This window comes from Rhipicephalus sanguineus, chromosome 9 (genome assembly GCF_013339695.2).
Source record: "Rhipicephalus sanguineus isolate Rsan-2018 chromosome 9, BIME_Rsan_1.4, whole genome shotgun sequence".
In the NCBI taxonomy this organism is placed as follows: Eukaryota; Metazoa; Arthropoda; class Arachnida; order Ixodida; family Ixodidae; genus Rhipicephalus; species Rhipicephalus sanguineus.
In genome coordinates, this window is record NC_051184.2 from 16,235,231 (window position 1) to 16,257,022 (window position 21,792).

A 21,792-nucleotide genomic window follows, 5' to 3' on the forward strand; every position below is an offset into this window, starting at 1 on the left:
CTAATACATGTATTAGACTAATACAGTATATAAGACTAATAGCCTGTACAAGTCTTATTGGACAACACTAATAGGACAAGACCAATAGCCTGTATTAGGCTCATAGGCATAAACTAATAGCCTGTATTAGGCTCATAGGCATGAACTAATAGCCAGTATTAGGCTCATAGGCATAAACTAATAGCCTGTATTAGGCTCATAGGCATAACCTAATAGTCCGTATTACGCTTATAGGCATATACTAATAGCCTGTATTAGGCTTATAGGCATAAGCTAATAGCCTGTATTAGGCTAATACGCATAAACTAATAGCCTCTATTAGATCAATAGGTGCCTGCACAGGCAGCGAGCAGGCTTTGCTCGTAGCATGCGGCAGCGGCATGCATGTCACTGCATATGACACAAAGGCAGTTGTCAAACACAAACACACTTTATTTAAATCGTCAAGTGAGGTGAGCCCTCTACAGTTAACCTTCCTCATTTGGCTGCTGAGGTGGTGGTGTTAGCTGCTGAGTTGGTGGCATCGGTACCTTCATGATGTCCGCAATTTTTACCGCGAGGTCAACCTCCTTAAATGGATACTTCTGGACGAGGAGTGGCTGAAGAAATCTAGAACCAAACACATAAGTAAATCACTTTTTTAAGCTCACAAACACAGAACACAGGCACTGTGTTCCTTCTGTCCGTCCACGTCAAGTGCGCGCTGTTTTTGCCTTGTTATGTTCAACGAACTAGCTCGAGATGCGTTATTCCAGAAAACATGAAACAAATACGACACTAAATCGGAAACTAATATTCAAATAGCTGCAGTAACAGGCAACCATCTGTCGCAATAAAAACTACAGAGGCAGAGCTTCATCCATTAACAACATGGCTGACACATGCTACAATTTCTCATTTGCTGACATCAGATCAGACAACAGCAAAAAATTTAACACCAGTGGAATTTTATTCTGCTTCTTTCCCCCAGCTTAAATTAAAGAAGATGAGACTGCGCAGCTGTCAATGTTTAATTTTAGCAGCAGCAACAGTGCCCTATAAAGGGCACTGTTGCTGCTCAGCTTCAGGTTTCAGAGGGCGTGCTATGTCAGCTTTCAGGTTTGGGAACTTGACATATAATTGAGGATGCCGAGGATCATGCATAGTAAAATATGGAGAAAAAAAATTAGATTAAAGGTAAACGAAATAAAGCAGCCGATATTTGAAAATGCACTAACAAATAACTATGAGTGTTTTCATCATTTCTAACAAAATGTGACATGCTACTGCATGCTGTGCAGGTCACATAATAGAAGAACAGATAAACAACTTACATTACTGGGCACGGTAAAAGGCAACAGAGTAATTATCAAAAGAGAAATTGAAAGTGCATGCAAAGTGGATGATCTCAATGAAGTGCCCAACATGATAATTGTATCACAAACCTGCTTTGAAGATCTTGCGCAGCCTCACAACTTCTTGCCGAAGACAATCTCCTCCCTTTCATGCTTCAGGAGGAAACAAAAGGTCCAGCTGTTTTTTCCTAAACTGTGCCTCGGTATCCTTCACACGAGATTTTGGCACTTGTTTTTCTCTTTTGTGCTGGTACAGGCAGAAGCAAAAAAATAATAATTTGGTGAAAACTAGAAACCACAGAAATGTATGTATGCATGCACAGATATGGTACGTTGCACTTCTCTACTGGTTGAACAGCTGACAGCAACTCAAGCTGGCCTCGGCTACAGCCTTAAACTTTGCAAGAACTACGGTGCCAACTCAGTGCAATTCTTCTGTTGGCTATGTATGCCAGCGCCAACAAATTTGGCCGCATATAGAGATGTTGCATGTGTAGTTATTGATTATCTGAAATGCAGTAGATACCTTCGGTCTGGCTGGCTACTTGTCTCTACACTGACTGTACCTGCATGCAAACTGGTGCATGTGCGTCAGTAAACAGACTCACTTGCAGATGGTCATGAAATAGCTAAAGTAGGGAAACCATTCATGCTTTCAAGTAGGCAAAATAAACAAACAAAGGAATGACAAAAACAGGATTTAATTTTTGATGATCCTGTAATGATATGCGAGCTCCTCCCGATTTTCTACTCAGCGGACTTAGGACTACACAGTACAGTTGCTTGGGGCTATGCAGCAGCTTTGCTGTAAGCCTTCACTCATTTCACGGGAACGAGGACACTGAGAACACTGTCAAAGAATGTTCGGCGGCCCATAGATCGGTACACGTGAGGCACAAGTCGTCCGACCATGCAGGCCATCAGCAAATCGGCGTCGCCAAAAAGCGCTGTCCAGCCTTAAATAATTGAGTAGTGCTAAACAAACATTTGCAAGATTCACCTTTCTGTAGGATTCTCCACTCGCTTCGGTGTCGCCTTCTAAACTGCTGTCCATAGGCATTTGGGGGCAGGAAAATCTCTTGCTCGAGCTTTCCGCGGAAGCATCAGCCTCCTCTTTGGTTGCTGAAAACAGGTACACGCGATGTGCATATATCGATTGTCCCTGAAATTGCACCATCAAACAATGAACAACAAAAGCATACTCACCAAACAACTTCATAATCTGGGCTCTGAAATATCCGCTGTTTTCGTCATCCCAGCGTACACTGTACCATTGTTTGTTGTCGAAGTCTTTGAGAGAATCTCTTAATTCTTTCTTCGTGCAGACAACCTTCACGCCATCGTCCTTGAAGCGCACATAAGCGTACATTGTGCAGGTTTTACACGTGGTGATATAACTGCGCTGTCAAACTTCGCTTGCCGTAGACCGCAGAGAAAGAAACGTTGGGCCCAGCGGCGGGCCAGCGGCGGAAGCGGCGGAAGGCCCAGCGGCGAAACACACGTGTTAAAGCTGATGGCGGTGACGATGCTGATGGGGTGGGAAGTGAGTTTGCGCCTAGAAATCCTAATTTAGTTTGCACCATTTGGACATTTCTAAAATCCTCACAAATCCCATTACGGAGGAAAAATTCACTGAATCTGCGCGGGAATAAAAGTAATCACAAAAGTATGAGCTCTTTGCGCAAGTTTATGCTTTTGGCATGACACCAGCGGTAAGTATGTTTCATTCACACTCCAAACCAAATACGCGTTTGCGTGCCTGTGTAAAATTTTTCCGATGTTAAAATTTTTTTCTCGCTTTTTTTTTGCTTTCTTATACTGTATGAGTAGTTAATAAAATACACCGTCTATATGGGACAGTAGGATCGCCATCGCCATAGAGGGAAAAAGCAAGAAAACAAACAAGCAAACATTGTTGGTTGTTCTTTTAGTCGCGGGGTCGCGGTCTCAGTCAAATTGAATCAGTCGAGTCCTGACTTGGTTTTTCATTTTTCGGATATGGTGCAGTGATAAAAGGCACTTAGGCGCTATCCGTCATGATGGCGGCACGTCTGAAACTGCAGAGCGGAGGAAACGTTATTTGGAGCCGGAGGCGGCTTATTTATTATCACGTACTACATCTTCGAGGTACCAGGATAACCGCCAGTGCACCAAGCCACCTTCGCACAGGTAGTCGCCTCTTGTCAACTGTGCTGCCGCAAGTGCAAATACCGGCGTGAGTGACTCGCCCCGTGAAGCTTCTGACAACGATGCAAGCGACCAAAGTGGAAGTGCAAGTGATCGTGCAGAAAGCTGCGGCGTCGCTAGCAATCTGTCTGACAGTGAATCTAGTGGTTCCGCTGAAGATTGCAGCGATACATATAGGTGCGAAGGTGATGCTGGTGAATTTTGTCTCATCTTCTCTGGCGAACGCCTTCCCAACTCGGACATGACTGTTAGAGATGCCATGCTTACGCTGATGGCGTACACTGTGTCAGTAGCACTGAACTGGACAGGAATGGAGAAGCTTGTGGGAATAATTAACCTTTTCCTGGGCAAGCCCGTCCTTCCTACTTCGAGTTGGATGCTAAAGAAAGCGTGCAGGCAGTGGATGGATGACCTTGTCAAGCGTCACTATTTTTGTCAAGCATGCGAAGCTGTGATATCGAATCCTCGTCAGAAGGTTTTTTCATGCCCACATTGTACCACCGAAATCTCTGGTCAAAATTTGTTGTTACATTGGACCTCTAGAAACAAATTGAAGTCATGCTTTTTGACAAAGCAGTGTCATAGGGCTTAATGGACACGTTGAAGAGAAGGCAACCTGAAACTCATGATGGCATTGTGAAAGGAATCAGTGATGGTCGCATTTACAAGGAACAAGGATCAAAACCTTAAGTCTGGCCAATATGGGCAACAAGGCTATTATGAAAATTGTGCAGATCACAATAGCTCTGTGATGTTAATTCCAAAATGTGAGGCACATATTAATAGATGCCGTACTCTTTTCTTTCGTGAAACATATACTTTATGCACAGCGCGAGAAAATCTTCTTCAGAATCAGAATGATGCATGCCTGACATGCGCCACCATAAACATGCTAGTAACCCAGAGGTAATCCTTATGTCACAAATTTTGTGGTTTAACATTTACTTGATGCCCTAGCTTGTTTAAGAGAATAACCATATTTCTATTAGCCTAATATAGGTGCAGGACAAAAGCCCGTACGATCTACCTATTAGGCTAATATCAATTTCAACAAGTCATATATAACATACCAATACAAACTAATAAGGCTAATAGATGAACCAATTGAGTCATCAATTTTGCAGTTGAACACTTACATACAAATATCCAGCTTGTTAAACCAAATACCCATATTTCTATTAGCCGAATAGGTGCCAGACCAAAACTTATACGAGACCTATTAGACTAATACAAGTCTTATACAGCTCACTAATACAAACTAATAGGGCTAATAGGAGAATGTATTAGACTAATACATCCATCTATTAGGCTAATAAAAATTTTTATAAGACCAATACATCTAATAGAAAAACTTATTAGACTAATACAAGCTTCTATTAGAATTTTTGCTAGGGGCTTGCGCAACCGAGAGCGCCCGCGGCGCGGTTTGGTTTCAAACGCGCGCCTTCTCCCTTTTCTCTTGCTTGGAATGTGCTGCCACGCTTCGGGAATACGTGTAATTTTTTTTATGCGCCAATGTCTCTCCGTCCTTTCTTTTTTCTTTCCAAAGGGGCGCGGCGGCTTGTAGTCTCGCATCAGAACGCGCGCACGCGGTCCGGCTCGTTTCGGTTTCGTCCTTCGGGTGGTTTTCGCTTCTTGCGCCCGCAAAGCTGATGGCTGTTTGGTTTCTAATCTCTCAAAGGGTGACCGCTTGTTACTCTCTCATTTATTGCACCCCGGCGTGCGATTACATCTGTTTCCGTGCGGCGCTAAATTACACAAACGACGCTGCCGTGATTGCGTTTCCTGTTTTGGGGTCTCGGAAAAACTACGTCTTGTTGGCGATAAGACGAAGTATTAGTGTAGCTTTTTCACTCGTTTTGCTTTCCGGACGGGCGTAGAACCATAGTTTTCTTCCGTGCGCTCACTGACGCAGTTCGCTTACGCTATGGAAGCGCGCGCCGGTTGCGCTGCTGCCGGTGAGTCGAGCAGCGATTCTTCCGATGCGGACTATTCCCCAATTGCCGAATCAGAATCTGATTCAGTTGATTTCAGTTCGTCAGACGAGGAATTTTTGACGAGTTCAGACTCCGATGACGATCAAGGAGCGACATCTGAAACGCGTGCGCGGGGAGCCATGCTTCAAAGACTATCACACGCTGAAAAGTTTTTAGTGTTAGAGCACGAGCGTTTTTAACTGGAAACGTACTCTGGTGCGCTTATTTTTGTATGTTTGTGAGCTATGTTTAATACAATGCATAATGTTTATTCATAAAAAACTGTGAAGCTTTTTTTTTTTTTTTGATTCTGCTTGATTTTACTACGAATAAACCATATGTATGTAACAACAAAACTGATTTTTTTGTCACTTTACGGTCACGAAAAAAAATGTTAGACAATTTTTTTCTTAAATAGAATCGTCTGAAGAATTTATTTCAGCAATAAAAAAATTACACATTTTTGGACTGGATTTCGCGAAAAAATTCGACCCTCAAAGGGTTAAAGTAATGGGAATCTTCAGTGCCATAAGCACACGAATTTGCTCACAAACCGAGTGTAAAGTTTTGCTCACACAATGCACGTGATCACGGATGAATCAGTCACGTGGCATGTGACATCATATGGATTGCTTCTCAGCCAGCACTCATGTGACAGGGGAGGATTTCGGTATTTCTCACCAACGATCCAAACTGTGATTTGAGTGCCCGTCATCTCACGAATTACTTCACGTGGAGTTGTGCACCGAAGCAACACCATGGGAAAAGGTGACGTATAGCCTCATGATGCACACTCTGCTGGCTTGAATTGCAGTTTAGTCTATTGTGCGAATATAGCTAAACAGCAATAAAAGTGAGAGTGAAGATGAATAGCCAAGTGTGCAGTGTGCATAACTGAAGGAGTAAACTTATTCTGAAAACTATAACATTCGCCATTGTGTTGGTGGGCAGGCATTAAGGATTGTGGTGGATATCATACTCATACTAGGGAAAAAGTTCGACCGAGAGGTTTAATACCGTGTAAGGGCCGCGCCTTGTCAAAATCATGAAAGAAAGTGTGACCCGTAGACAAGTCTATACAGTACATGAAATTCTACGCAAATTCCGCCTGAATATGCTACTTACTACTGTGGCTTTACCTGCGATGCAACCTGTGCATGTGCAGGTTCTTCAATACCTGGAATTTGTGCCTCATATTTTGTCCCCCATAATTTCTCCACAGGCCTTGATTTTGCCTTTGCCGAAAATGGCTATGTGTACCACACAAAGTATGACAACATGGACTACATCCCGGATGGCTCAATTCAGCATGCAGGTAAGTGAGCTTTCTTTGTTACTGCATGCTGCCTGATCGCACAACACAGTGTAGAACCTTGCATGGTAACTCAGTGGCTAAGGCATTCTGCTGTTGTGCACAAGGTTAAGGGTTCGATCCTCACCCACCTGCCACTGCCCACAAGTCAGAGCATAATGCAATAACCCTTTTGTGCAGTGTGTACTGGAGGCAAATGACGTTTGCTCCTCTGTTGAATCCAGTAGACAATTAAAGGGGCCCTGCAACACTTTTTTAGCGCGGTCAGAAAACATTGCCGATTGGTTGTGTAGGCTCCTGAGAACACATGAGAAAAACATTATAGCGCAGCACCTGGCTTGGAATTTACAATTAATTCTCAAAGTCGGCTAGAAATCGCTCCCTCTTCATTCGACAAATGATGCCATAAACCCATATGACCGCGCCATAAATTCAAAGTCCGCAGCCATTGGCCGATTTGAGCGTCATGAGCTGCATAGTTACTGCGGCTGCCGTGAGATGCCGCCACATGTCCGTGCATGTGCTTGCGATCACACTGAAAGCAAGCCGCGAGTTCTAAAAAGAAAAAAAAAAGAAAAGAAATTGCTCAAGGTCATGACACGCGCTGACGAAGGGACGCATCGTCCTGCCCCCATGTCATCCACCTCCCTGCGTAGCTTTCAGCGTGCTTGCTGGTACGAAAGGAAAGAGAGATAGCGCTCAAAGTGTGTGACAAATCTCTGTAACTCTGCTCGTACTAGATGGATTCTAAAAATTTTTGCGGCAGTCGATTCGTGAGGCAATAAACTCTTTTAATGAAGCCATTTGATGATTATGTGGAAAAATGTCACAGGGCCCCTTTAAGCCATGGAAAGCATAGAGGACATCATTTGCTATTTTTAACTGTAGCATACTAATTATGACGTAAATGAAAATGAATTGAAGTGGATGAAAAAGCAACCTTGTTACAGGTGGGGCCCTAACCCACAACCTTCAAATTATATGTCCACTGCTTTACCTATTGAGCTAAGACAGTGGGCGTTCCCCCATCCACATTTTTGGGTGTTCCTATAGTTACCGATCACTTTAATTAATGCTGGCTCACCATTTGCATTTCATTGCCCAGGTGAGAACATGCTGGGCCTCATTCTTAAAATCCTGGAGGCACGAGAACTCAGTGAGGGCAGCTCGCTAGGAGGCACTGGAGACACAGATGTCATTCGTGCTGTGTACTATGACTTCCTCGGCATATTTATGGTGACCTACTCGGTCTCTGTGAGCAGTATCGTGGTCAAGCTCATCATTGTCATCTCGCTTGTTTCCATGGCTCTGCGGATGAAGGCTTCTGCAACTGGGGGTGAGTCGTCTGCTGAGCTAAATAGTCATCTAAATGCAATATGCATTAGGTCTGTGAGACATGGAATCTCCAGATGGAGATGCAACTTACTCCTTAATATTTTCGGCCACCGGAGAGGCCTAGTGGTTGCAGTGCTAGGCTGCTGACCTGAAAAACGCGGGTTCGATCCCGGCTACGGCAGCCGTATTTCAATGGAGGTGAAATGCTAGAGGCCTGTGTACTCGAACCCCAGGTGGTCAACAATATGACAATCTTGAAGGAAACACTGAATATAAACACAAAGACCTTCTAACCGAAAACAACATTGTACGTCATTTTGTCCTGAAGAGCAACAAGAAGAGGTTTGATGAGAAGTTCAATGTGTTGCTTTATATCAGTGCAGTTAGTGTTCTTTAATGAATCAGAAAATACCTACACAACTCCATAATGAACAGTGCACCTAGCTCTACTGCTTCATCTCTAAGAAATAAATATTCTAAAGCAGTTAATTTTTGCAACTGTGATGATTCCATGTCCTGAAGTAACCAAAATATTTATGCTGCAGGTTCAGTGTTTTTTCTGCGAGGTTTCTGCTGCGTTTCTGAAATATGTATTAATTTCGAGGTGTTATGAACTCCAAGTAATAATTCATTACTGAATGGATTAGCCGTCTGTAGTGCAGCATTGGTCATATAACGTATTTACTCGAATCTAACGCGCACCCTTTTTTCGGCAAAACGAGTCGAAAAATCGCATGCGCGTTAGAATCGAGTACCGAAAAAAAAAAAAAAGTCGGTTATCGTATTGCCATCGGCATTTCAAGATGGCCGCCTCCTACGCGCCTCGGCCATTTCTGTCATTGTTTCAGTTCGTACGTGTGCTGAGGAGTTTGTCATCCCGTTCTACATTCGCATCGGTGGCATGGAAGTGCCCACTCCAAATGCTCGATGAGTGCACCACGGTGTCGCATTTCAAAGAAAAGTTATTACATGTGCAGAGACGGACAGAAATCGGGCCGCATCGCGGTCGTTCGGAGTTGCCGAAACGTGCGTGCGAGACTGGCGCAAACAGAAGCAGAAGATTGTTTTACAGCAAAGCTTCACGAAGAAGTTTCTGTGGACAAAAGCAGGGCCGCTTTGCCGAAATCGAAGAGCGTTGACAGCGACAAGGAGTTGTCCGACAGCGACGAAGACTGATCCATTATGCGACTCGTATCGCCGCCGTAGTGGTGATAGTTTCAGCGGCAAGGCCCGCCGTTTGACTTTGTGTTTTCTTTTTTTGAAACTTTAGTTCTTTAAAAGCCAAATACTTGTTCTTCTGAATGTGCGAAGGTGGACTCCTACGGACTTCTTTTGTTCATTTCTCTCGCGAAAAATGGGTGCGCGTTAAAATCGATGTTGTACTTTTTTTTTTGATCGCGGAAAACGGGTGCGCGTTACAATCGAGGGCGCGGTAGAATCGAGTAAATACGGTACCTCTTGCAACAGTGTACCTCAGTGCAGGCTTTTTCGTATACAAATCAAAGAAGCACCTGTAGCCAAAACTATACTGCTGCCTTACTCAGAGAGAAAGTGTATAACTGTTGCAGCCAATTGCATTTGCTAATTTCTGTGATGTCATGTTAGAGGCAAACTTAGCTTGTTGCTGTATTGGCATCACTCAGGAACTATATGGTATGGAGCACAGAGGCCAATTGAAGCGGGGTTCCGTGGCACAGTGCGTATGCTGAATTCTTAGGCTGTTACTAAGTATAGGAATAACCCTGTGCATGTCACATCTTTCACATATTTTCACATGTGTCACAATACGAAGTTTTAGTTCAGGCTCCTATTGGACAGAGCCTTCCCTGGCTTCTGCTGTCCTTATCTATTTGGTCACCTGCTAGTTGATAGGACTAGACAATTATGCACAGTCACTGTGAGTTCCTGACTGGAATGACTACAGTGTGAATGCAGTAGACTCAGTATAAACGGCCCTCAGTTCAAATGGAAATGCTGGATAAAGGGAGTGATAGTATCTTCCTAGTCATGCCACTCATACACACAATGTTAGCAGCAGACATGGATTAAATGTAATCCATCTTTCAGTTAAGCGGAACTTTAAACAGAGCAGCCATTCACCTCATTGACATATGGAATAGGAAAAGCCCAAGAAAAATGTCAAATGAGGATGTTGTATAGAGCAAAGAAATCTGATCCTTGAGGCAGTTGTGGAAATGTTAATACAAAATAAAAGATGTTGCATTAAAGTTTCCGTCATGAGGACTTGAGGAGGAGGAGGACAGAAATGGGCAGCAGGACCTTGTAATCTGGTTGCCACTTCTGCTTCATTACACACTCACACTGAAGAAGCAATTGAACATGTCAGTGAAGTTTGCGTCAAAGGGTGCTGTTTTGTTAACAAAGACTCAAGATTATTACACTGTTCCAGAGAGTGTTACTGTTTTGGACCATATGGCAAGAAATGCAGTTCAAAATCTGAAGCACCATATTGATTTAATTGCGTAGAGTTATTGGGAACCCTTTTGTACATGTACATTAACATTGCAGAAAAGAAGCTTCAATATTAGAAACAGAGCCCTTTTTTTTCACCACAGTAATGTGAAAACACCTGTACACCTTTACAGTAATGCGATTGCTGGCAACTTTTGTGTCCTTCCCTAAGATAAAACTTCAGATAAGTAGAACACCACGTTATACCCGCAAACATCTTAATCTCATCTGCCCACCTAACTTTCTGTCTCAACCTCGCGCGTTTGCCTTCTCTTGGAATCCACTCACTTACTCTTAATGACCAGTTGTTATCTTGCCTACACACTACATGCCCTGCCCATATCCATTTCTTCTTCTTGAGTTTGACTAATATGTCCTTAACACCCATTTATTCCCTGACCCACTGTTTGTAAGCCTCCAGGTTTCTGCTCCGTAGGTAAGTACCAGTAAGATGCAGCTGTTATATACCTTCCTCTTGGGGGATAGTGGTAAACTACCAGTCATGATATGAGAATGCTTGCCGAATGAGCCCCATTCCATCCTTATTCTTCTAGTTATTTCACTCTCATGGTTCGGCTCCGCGGTTACTACCTGTCCTAAGTAGACGTACTCATTTACAACTTGCAGTGCCTCGCTACCTATCGCAAAGTGCTGTTCTCTTCTGAGACTCTTGCACATTACTTTAGTTTTCTGCACATTAGTTTTCAGACCTACCGTTCTGCTTTCCTTGTCCAATTCAGCAATCATGCGATTCGTCCCATGAGTTACTCATCAATGCAATGTCATCAGCGAATCACAGGTTACTAAGGTACTCTCCATTAACTCGTATCTCTAATTCTTCCCAATCTAGGGCCCTGAAAACCTCCTGTAAGCACGCGGTGAATAGCATTGGGAAGATCCGGTCTCCCTGCCTTACACCCTTCTTTATCGGAATTTCAACACTTTCTTTATGGAGGACTCTGGTGGCTGTGGAGCCGCTGTAGATTTCTTCCAGTATTTCTATATGTGGTTCGTCGACGCCCTGATTCCACAGCGCCTGCATGACTGCTGGTATCTCAACCGAGTCAAATGCCTTCTCGTAATCTATGAAGGCTATATACAGGGGTTGGCTATATTCCGCACATTTCTCAATCACCTGATTGATAGTGTGAATATGTTCTGTTGTTGAGTAGCCTGTACGAAATCCTGCTTGATCCTTTGGTTGATTGAATTATAAGTAATCTCAATTCCATTAGCTATTATCTTCGTAAGTACCTTGTAGACAACGGACAGTAAGCTGATCGGCCTGTAATTTTTCAAGTCTTTGGCGTCCCCTTTCTTATGGATTAAGATGTGAGCATTCTTCCAAGGTTCTTGTACCCTCCCCATCAAGAGACGCTTCGTATACAGGGTGGTCAGTTTTTCTAACACAATCTATCCACTGTCTTTCAACAGATCTGATGTTACCTGACCCTCACTAGTGACTTTGCCTCTTTGCATTCCCTCTAAGGCTTTCTTCACTACCCCTGTCGTTACTGGTGGGATGTCCGATTCCTCTGGGTTACTACTACTATAACATGGCAGCAGCAAGCACAGGACCGGGATGATTGGTGGAACATGGGAGAGGCCTTTGCCCTGCAGTGGGCGTAGACAGGCTGATGATGATGATGAAGATGAAGTAGAACTCTATGATATGAAACTTTGAGCGCAAATAAACGACGCAGAAAGAAGGTAAATACACGCTTCGTCCTGCGTCATTTATCTGCACTAAGAGTTTCATATCGTAATGCAATACCAACTAGCCCACCTAGCTATCCTGTTAAAACTAGTGAAACACCTTTTTTATTTTGTTCAATTTTAGTTTCATTTAAGCAGAGTTACTCTTTATTGTTATTACTGGTAATGGTTAAAGTGATTGTTTCTCCTTGTTGGCTTGTGACAGGACGTGAGCTGCACCGGCATGAGCTGGCCTTGCAAGTGTGGGGCCGGATTCAGGCCCTCCTGGTGACGGTGTGCAGCTGGGGCCTCGGTCTCGTGGCTTGCATACTCGTGGCCTTGACACTGACTGTCACCGGCAGCACTATGTCGTGGTACAAACAGCCAATCCTGGTTCTGGGGCTCTACTACAGCACCATGATTGCCACCCTCATGGCTTGCCACTGGGTCCTCACTATGCTACGTCGGAGGCACTTCAAGGCGTCTACCACGGTCAGCAGGGTCCGATTAAAAGCGTTGGCATTGAGCACTTTTCAGAGCACTAATGGGCAATGCATCAGCGTTTGGAAACGATTACAAAAAAATTGTCTATGTAGACCATGGATTCTCAAAGTGAATCCCATGAGTTATCAAAACTAATCAAGCATATGTTTCCCCTTTGGTTTTCCTTCCAACTCAGTTTCACATAAATTAGCGATTTAGAAAAGACATTTCAAATTGCAGTCTGAATATAACTAAACCATTCAATAGTCTAGATGTAGCAGCAGCAATTGAGGTGTGCTATTTGCGAGCCCACAGTAGCCACTGTGAATGCTTTTGATTTGGTTTCATCAAGGCTCTATGAAACGCGAGCGGGAAGCAGTTCAGGAGTTCTGCAAATTGAAAGCCACTGCAGAATTTAGCAACTTATTCCTAGACCACTTTGATTGCTGACCTAATATTGGCTGTTTAAATGACAGAATGCATTTGTGCACAATTTGTGGTTTACATACGATGGTGTTGGCATGTGCAGTTGCAATAGGGACTGGCTACTACACTGCATACGTTTCTGCACGATTCAGAGTAAAGACGTGTGACAAGAGTATGTTTAAATGCACATAAAGGTATCACTGCATATGCTTGTTGTCAAGTGATGTGCATTGGGGGGGCTAGTTGGTACGACAGTAAAACTGAAATAAAACTGCGCAGGGAACGGAACACACGTAGAAGAAGTAGACAGGACGGACACAGCGCCCATCCTGTCTACTTCTGCTACTTGCGTTCAGTCCCGTGCACAGTTTTATTTCAGTTTCAATATGCTTGTTGATGATGTGGGAACTTAGGCTTTGTGTTGCCTTCCAAATGATGTCTCAACTGAACAGGTGTCAGGGAAGGATTGGTAGCACACAATCAGCAAGCAGTCTTCTCTTCTCTGAAACATGCAACTAACTCTTGTTGCTGTTGCCACAGTAACCTAGTAGATATGGTGCTGCTGAGCTGAAGTCACTGCCCAGCCACATTTTGATGGTGGGCAATGCAAAAAAGTGATATCTACCACGCACACTGTGTGCACGTTACAGAAACCCAGATGGTCAAAATTCATTCGCAATTCCCCACTATCTCACATTTTATACAGTTGGACACCTCAGTAACGAAAGCCCTCAAGAAAGAAATTTTTGCGGCAAAAAATTAATCTGGCATCTGCGGCGAACATTCATAGAGTTCAATGCATCTGCGCCCTCTCGACAGCGAAGAGATTTAAAAAAGCACTCCTGCAATAACAAAAGTTTCAGGTAGTGATCCACAACGTTTTTTTCACATATCCATGAGCTAGTTGGGAACCCAGAAGTTCGAAAATTGCAGCATCGGTCATTCGACTAGTCGGGCACATGTGTTTCTGCCAACAAGCATCGGTGCAACCATTGCTGTTTAAATTTGTTTGGAAGCTAGATGATGATAGCAACAAGACTCCTTTTTTTTTTTTTCATTGAGAACAGTTTTTTTGCGAATGCCCTGCCACGGCATCCACATTTTCGACGGAGGCGAAAATGCCCGAGGCCCGTGTACTTAGATTTCAGTGCACGTTAAAGTACCCCAGGTGGTTGAAATTATGGAGCTATCCACAACGGAGTCTCCCATAATCACGTCGTGGTTTTGGCACATTAAACCTCCATAATTACGATTATTATATTTTGCTAACGCCTCTATTGGCAACTATGTTGGCACATGACGTTTGAAGTGACGACACCCACAAAAGTGACGTGATGCCGACAGACATTTATTAGGTGGCCTAACTGCAAGAAACAGAGCAAGATAAGCAACTTCATTAAATAGATTTTGGTTGTGCAAAGTAATTGGTGTGGATATTTTTCTATTTTTGCGACAACGAAATTCTCACGTGAACAAACAAAAATCGCTTCCCCGACGATTTCATTATGAGGGGTTCGACTGTAATCATGTAAAGTGTTTTGGCATGTATAACTGCCGAATTTAATTTTTATTAACCAATCTGAATCAAATTTGTTGCATTCAAAAGAAAATGTTATACTGCATACTTAGTGAGCCATTGTGAGGATATCTTTCTAGATTTCTTTCTTTTACCAAAGAAGAACAGCAAGAAAAATACATATCAAGTTAATAACTTGCGATAAAAATAATAGATGCGGTAATAAAATTATGTAAATAGTACGGTACGAAGAACTTTATTTAAAGATCCGGAGAAGTGCCACCCCTTAGGGTGACACCGCGGGCCGCTGCCACGTGGGGACAGTTAGACCTAGCCCACGGAGAGAAAAGTATTTCAGGAGGAGAATCTGTAGGCTGCGGCAGCGCGCTAGGGCGGCGCGATAGCGTCACGGCGAATGCGGCTTACGCCGAAGCACGACAGATGACGCTTTCGGCCTGTTGCCATTAGAGTTACTGTATAGGTAGCATATACAGTAACTCTAGTTGCCATTAGAGTCACTGTATATAGTTGCCATCTTTTACATGTTCTTCTATGGACGCGACGCATAAAAATCGTGACAGCGCTTCGTGCAAGGTAAAATTTCTAAGATTTCTCTCTGTAACATCAATCGGTAAATATGACAGATATTTTAGCTGCAGTTCCTAATCGATACTGCCAGAATTATAGGCCGCACAGCGCTTGAAACGAGCAGACGACATCTGCCGCCGCATGCACGCGCCTCTCGCTCCTCGCTCGCATGTTGTGTGCGCGCATGCGTAGGTGGCCTTGGGAGGGAAATTTGAGTAAGACTTGTTGCTGGGCGAGTTGGTTGAAATCTATGTGGTATATTTTAGCGCAAACTGTGAAAGAAAGCACGGGAAAAGAGTAGACCTTTAATTCTGCTTTCCTCTACTCTTTTCCCGTGCTTTCTTTCACAGTTTGCGCTAAAATGTACCCCATAGAGGGAAAGTTCCCGTCGCGTTTTGCTGGTTTTCTTTCTCTTTAGCGCTCTCAGGCTTCCGCGCGCTGCGCCGGCGGCGCCGACTCCTCGACGTTTGCGCGCGCTTTTCACGCCGCGACAAAGGAGAGTGCTTTCTAGATTTCGACCAGTGCTTCTTCAGGATGGGGCAGAAATGTTTCGTGCCGAACTGCAGCAGTGGGTACGCGTCCTGCAAGGAGAAAGTAATTACCTTCAAAGTTCCTAGTGACCCAGTGAGGTTGGAAGCGTGGGCTCGCGCCATACCAAGACGAGACCGACAGCTGACGCCTTGTGACTACGTTTGCGAGAAGCACTTCTCGGACAGTGACAAAGACAGGCGGCGCTCTTATTACCCTACTATTATGGCGAGCTTGGTGCCGAAGTTCTTCCTGACAAACCGAAATGGCCAGTGTTACGAGACGACGTGCCTTCAATCTTTCCGCGCTGTCCCAGCTACTTACTTGTCTGCTGTTCTCAAAAAATCACAACGTGAAATTTCTACCACCTGGGGTTTTGTAACGTGCACCTAAATGTAAGCACACGGGTCTTTAGCATTTCGCCTCCATCTAAATGCGGCCGCCGCAGCAACCTAAATCTGAATTGATGGCATATAGAATAGGTCCCATCCAGGGTTGCCACTGACTTTCGAGAAAATGTCGCCAAACGACGAGCAAAAAGTCGCCAAAAGTCGCCATTTTTTTACAAATTTCGCCAAAAAAGTCGCCATCCTAGATATGTGCGGCATACATAGTAATAAAACTTTCCACTCACGTATACCTCAGTAGAATACAGTACCATCCAAGACCCTTCAATTACATTGACGTTTCTCAATGCCAGTTGTATCGCCCGCTTCACCATGGGAGTGCATGGTGCTGCTTCTCCGACTAGCCGCAAGATGTGCGTGGTGGCGCAAGGGTGAATGAATGAAGCGCTCATGATATCCTTCCATCCCTGTCTGCTCGTTTCAAAGGTAAAGGTGTGGTAAACCTTGGGCGAAAACCGTGAAAGCGCTGTTTGTAGACAGCTTTACGTACCCTTATATGAATTAAAATGATTAAAAGGTTCATTGACGGTAACACGACAGAATTCTTGCAGGAACCGATCATTAGTGAGACTTGCACTTTTTAAGTGTGAACTGATATGATAAAGGACGCCACCGACCCTTTCTTATAGTCACTTACATCTACACGTGTCAATCCGATGCGTTAAAAATGAACAGGTAGACAATGTAGAATGTTTATAGCAATTGTTTTCATTGCACACGCTCACCGAGAACAGTGGAAAATGCCTAGATAAATAAGCTAAATTGGGGGTACTGCAACAGTGAATAACTCGCCAAGCTATTCAGAACAGTTGGAGCTTTGGCGGAACAAATGGTCGGAACACGCGGCCAACCCGTCGTCTAGCCCCTTCAGAAGCGAAACTTTAGAGAAGCTTAAACCACCTAAAGCTATATACTTATAGTCAAACACTGCCCCCTCGCGGTTTGCGAGTCAGTCCGCTGACTTACATTTTGCTAAAATGTCGCTGGGGGACATTCGAGTACCTGCTGCATTTAGATGAATTGAGGAGATACACACGAGTTACAGGACGGACATACCGAATGACGCGTAATGTGCACGTTCTACTCTAAAACCAAGAAAAATACCGGGAATGTTGCCGCTCATTCATTGGAAAGACACTGAACTTAGGATGAATTACTCAGTGGAGACCTAAGCCGAAAATCGCCAAAAATTCGCCATGTCGCCATCCATAATTTTAGGTCGCCCCGGGCCTCTCAAATTCGCCAATTTGGCGAAAAGTAGCCACCATTGGCAACCCTGGTCCCATCATTCGTTGAAATCAAAAATGATAGATTGCGCGTTGTACAAAATATATCGCGCTGGCAGTTTTCCTGCATGTGACCCATTTTTCTCGTTAATTTACCGAAAAAACTTGGAGTGCGCTTGAGCTTCGCCTTTAATAGTAGAACGCGATAGCGTAATCGGGCTCCGTGCGCGTCGCCTTCTCAACTGCTAGCCTCACCGACGCCGATACCGGTATTTCTGCGAAACGAGCTCTTTAACGCATTCCCCGTTATAATTTGGAGCCGACGAGGACGCACAAAAACACATCCATTCGGACGTGAAGCGCGAACGGCGAATCGGTGACGAATGGCCTTGAACCGACGAGCTTCGCCGGAGAGCTCCGTGAGAGGGACGCGCACATTTTTCCTTCTCCACTAGCGGACTCTCACAACAGAGGGCGCGTGAGCGCTGTGCCCGATTCCGTGACTTTATTAGGACGCCCGAGCGAGCGCAGTTTCGCCTTCTCAAGAATTCTTGCTCCGTGACCTAGCCTAACCGCCGCATCGCAGGCTCTCTGGACAGCCCAAAGTTGATGCTGATATGCCGAGCTCTTGAGGGCCGAGCTGGTCTATTAAAATGCTTTATGTAGATAAAATTGGTGCAATGTACACAGCTCTTACATTTACACATCAAGTCCAGAGTGTAACCATTACAAAGCTTGTACAAACAATCCAGCAGGCAATGGTGCACTGTTGTCAGTTTTCTGTGTTCTTTTTGTTTGTTACCCATGGCCTGTATTAATCAGTTTTGTTACAAATCAAATAATAATAGTCGCATGTACATTTTACTTTTGTTGCACACTGTTTTTTATCAGATTATTACTGGTGTCAAGTTATCACTCAGCACAAGACAGACTTGTATCTGAAATTTCATTAAATGTTGTTGCTAATTCTATGGAAAAATCCTTGTCCAACCTGATAACATGCCTGATGAAGGCATCATTGTAAATTATCAGTTACACATGAGCACCAGCAAGTTCCCTTCAGTGCATGGTACGATACATATGCCGTAAAATGCCGAGCAAGCGCCCCCACCCGAGCAAGCGCTCGGGTGGGGGCGCTCAGATCTCCCTTTTTTGGGAGATCTGAAATAAGCGCCAGTGACCAAGCAAGCACCCCCCCCTCCCTTTCTTCCCCTGCGGCCACTTTTTTTCAAGACGAGCATCACTTGTGCAAAAAGAACCACAAGAATGAGTACACTGAATGCGTATCTAATGTTGTTTATGAAATTCCGTTGTCATGTAGCCGGTCGTATACTTATCAAACCGGTCGCTGCTTCAATGGTTTGACAGTGACAAGGGGGAATGAAAACAGTAAATAAATAAAGCATTTCATTAGAAACATGGATGGGCATTTTTTTATTTTTAGGGGCTCTCCCGCCGCCATCTTGAATTTCAGTCCGGGACCGAGCAAGCGCCCCTCTCCAAATCTGGTACATTATCCTTCACCGTAGGGGAGGGAGGGGGGGGGGGGGGCGCTTGCTCGGCATTTTACGGTAAGTAGCAGAATGACTTGAACCATGAGTTTGATTCAACGACCCACAATGGCGCTCGCTGTTATCATGGTGATTAAAATGTTTCTTGTCTTTCCAAGCATAAGTTTGCCACATGAAGAGTTAAATTTTTAACTCGTGCTTTTGTTTGCGAGTGTGTCTTTCACTATAGTGCATTATAGAAAAGTTTTCAATGCATTTACAGGGACTGAAAGTTCTGGGTGAAAGTGAGGAGTGTGATGACTGGAACGTCCTCGAACGGTACCTGGATGCCACTCAGTTGCTGTGGCTGACACTGGTGTTCTGGCTATCATCTAAGAACATACTGAGTTATTACATCCCGAACCTTTGGGCCGTCTTCACAGGCACTGTTGTGTCCGTGCTTTCCCACTGGACATTGGGCATGGGCCGAAAAGGTATGGATGCCTCAAAACTGGCTTTTTTTTCCATTTCTTTGCTCATGTTTAGAGGCATTCAAATCAATTTGAATCACTATTTAATCAAGAATTATTGCATAGAAATGAGTTCCAGGGCAAAAAGTAAAATTAAGCAGTTTTAGCAGCTGGAGCAGCAGTGACGAGGCATGTAGTAGAAATAACGAAAATGTCGTATTTGATTGTTGCTTCATGGCATTTCTTAGTCTGCAGTACAATTTGTACTTGTGTTTCACAGGCTGTGCTGCTTCTGCAACCCTTCCTGTGTAGATTTTGTCTTCTCTTAGCACTGTGCAGTGCAACATTTCTGTGTGAAGGAATCACCTAGCCCAAGCTTCAAACTTGTTGAAATGCTATGCTCTTCCTTTCCCTAGATCGCTCAGTGAGCCAGAAGACACTGCGCAGGAAGCATTACATTCCTGCAGATACTGTTAACAGTAACTGCACGAAAGCACTAGAGGAAGAAAGCAGGATAGCACCCTTGAAGAGCACTGTAAAGTGTAATCGGGAAATTTGTATAGAGAGCGACCTATTCTTCGTATGTATGTGACAGTACATAAGCAGCCAGATATTTAACATTGTTAGTGGAATCAACATTGTGGGCTGCAATCACAAGAGTACTAGCTGCCTCATTCTCTGATATACCAATGAGTGACATAAAATTGGACCCGCCATGGTAACTTAGTGACGAAGGTGTTGTGCTGCTAAGCTCGAGGGCACGGGATTGATTTCTGGTCGCAAAGGCAGTGGTCGCAGAGTGCACCTGTATAGCACTTATAATCAGACGCATGTCAAAGAAACACAGGTGGTCAAAGTTAAACCAGAATCCCGCACTACAGCATGTCTCATAATCACATCACGTTTTTGACAAGTAGTACTCAAGAATTTCATTTTTAGTATTCTTCACTGAGATCCAAATTCTTGGGCAATATTGAATACTCATAATGGTTTAAATGGATGTATTCTCAGTGATTCTTGTGTGGGACTCCCAGGTGGCGCTTCAATGTGTGCTGTGTGCTTTTATGCAGGCAATAAAAAGGTCCTGATGGTGGCCATTTTGGGTGCTGTGTTCTTTCCGTTGCTCCTTACTGTCTACCTGAGCTTTAACATTCACATGGGCATTTTGCCCATCATGGGCCGCAATGGCACCCTGGAGAACCCGGAGATTGCAGTGGCCATCATGTCGGGTGTCCTCGCCATTGCCTGCACTTCATTTGTGGTGAGCACTTACTCAACCCTCCTCTGGACCAGTGCATTGAAAAAAGGTTGTGCTGAAACATGGGACACAGCAGCGGAGCCTCATGTAGCATCATAAGGCAAGCCAAGACCACACTGCAGAATTCAGCAGCAATTTAAGGTGCGAAGGAGGAATAAAGGACAAGCCATTTTCAAAAAGCTTGACAGCACCTGCTTCCTTCAATATGTAAAACTGAACACAGGGCCACAAGTGCTTTATTCTGTTGTGCCCCATTTTATAGCATGACATAAGTACAGACTGGACAGCCAAGTGCTACATGCAGGGTGCTTGCTAAGCTTGCTGCGATAGTATTTCTTACTGTTACTGGGAGGCTAAATTGTTACTGCTGGCATTTTTGCATGAATAGGAATTACAGAAATTGATACACTGGATCGGTATCTTTGAAGAGCTAGCGCTCTTACAAGATGCATCTGGCTACACCTGGCAAACTGTGTTCTGTCTGTCAGAATGGTCTTCTCCCTAATAAAATGATGTTTAAAATTCACACTCTTTGTCTCCTATTCAGCAAAGACATTTTTCAGTCAAAAGAAAAAAAGCTCTTCTTTGTTGTAAAGTTATGTCAGATGTGAACAGTACCAGCAGGCTGCCAAAGTTGGAAGAAAAATGATGAACTCTTCACTTACTTGTACAATATCTGAGCAGTGTTTATTTCAAGATACTGTATAGTACAGGTGAAACAATTTTTTTTAATGTTTTTTATGGTTCTGTTTTAAGCCATGTCCATTTTATAGGCCATAAGTCATATTAAAGCTTCATACACCCACAGTCTTCCATTACCTTTGTAGCAGAGCACCAGTTAGGCAGTCATGTAGATGATGGCTCCTCAGTTTGAACCGATTAATATTGTAGGAAACTTTATGAGTATTTCTACTGTGTCCTACCTCAGGTGCCACTGACTCACGTGTCACGTGATGGCTGGAAGCCCATAGCCGTCCTCTCTGGGCTGGTTGTACTGACTATGCTAATCGCCATGAGCCCATTGGGGTTTCCGTTCTCTGCCACTTCGGGAGATGTGGCGCCACAGCGAATGCTGCTTTTTGTGAGTCT

At 44.1% G+C, this 21,792-nt stretch overlaps 1 protein-coding gene and 1 long non-coding RNA gene across 2 annotated transcripts in view; one reads left to right on the forward strand and one right to left on the reverse strand.

The window, feature by feature from the left end:
- LOC119404645 (endoplasmic reticulum metallopeptidase 1) overlaps positions 1 to 21,792 on the forward strand; it is a 53,834-nt gene that overhangs the window by 20,019 nt on the left and 12,023 nt on the right. The window contains exons 5-10 of the mRNA XM_037671229.2: positions 6,720 to 6,812; positions 7,915 to 8,145; positions 12,538 to 12,803; positions 19,259 to 19,469; positions 20,516 to 20,706; positions 21,632 to 21,784. Coding sequence (XP_037527157.1) covers positions 6,720 to 6,812; positions 7,915 to 8,145; positions 12,538 to 12,803; positions 19,259 to 19,469; positions 20,516 to 20,706; positions 21,632 to 21,784 — 1,145 coding nt within the window. The remainder of the gene's footprint in view (positions 1 to 6,719; positions 6,813 to 7,914; positions 8,146 to 12,537; positions 12,804 to 19,258; positions 19,470 to 20,515; positions 20,707 to 21,631; positions 21,785 to 21,792) is intronic.
- LOC119404646 (uncharacterized) lies at positions 396 to 2,621 on the reverse strand. Its single transcript, XR_005186337.2, has 3 exons — positions 2,335 to 2,621; positions 1,425 to 1,581; positions 396 to 609 (listed from the first exon to the last, which is right to left on the reverse strand). It is a non-coding gene; the product is annotated as an uncharacterized LOC119404646 (long non-coding RNA).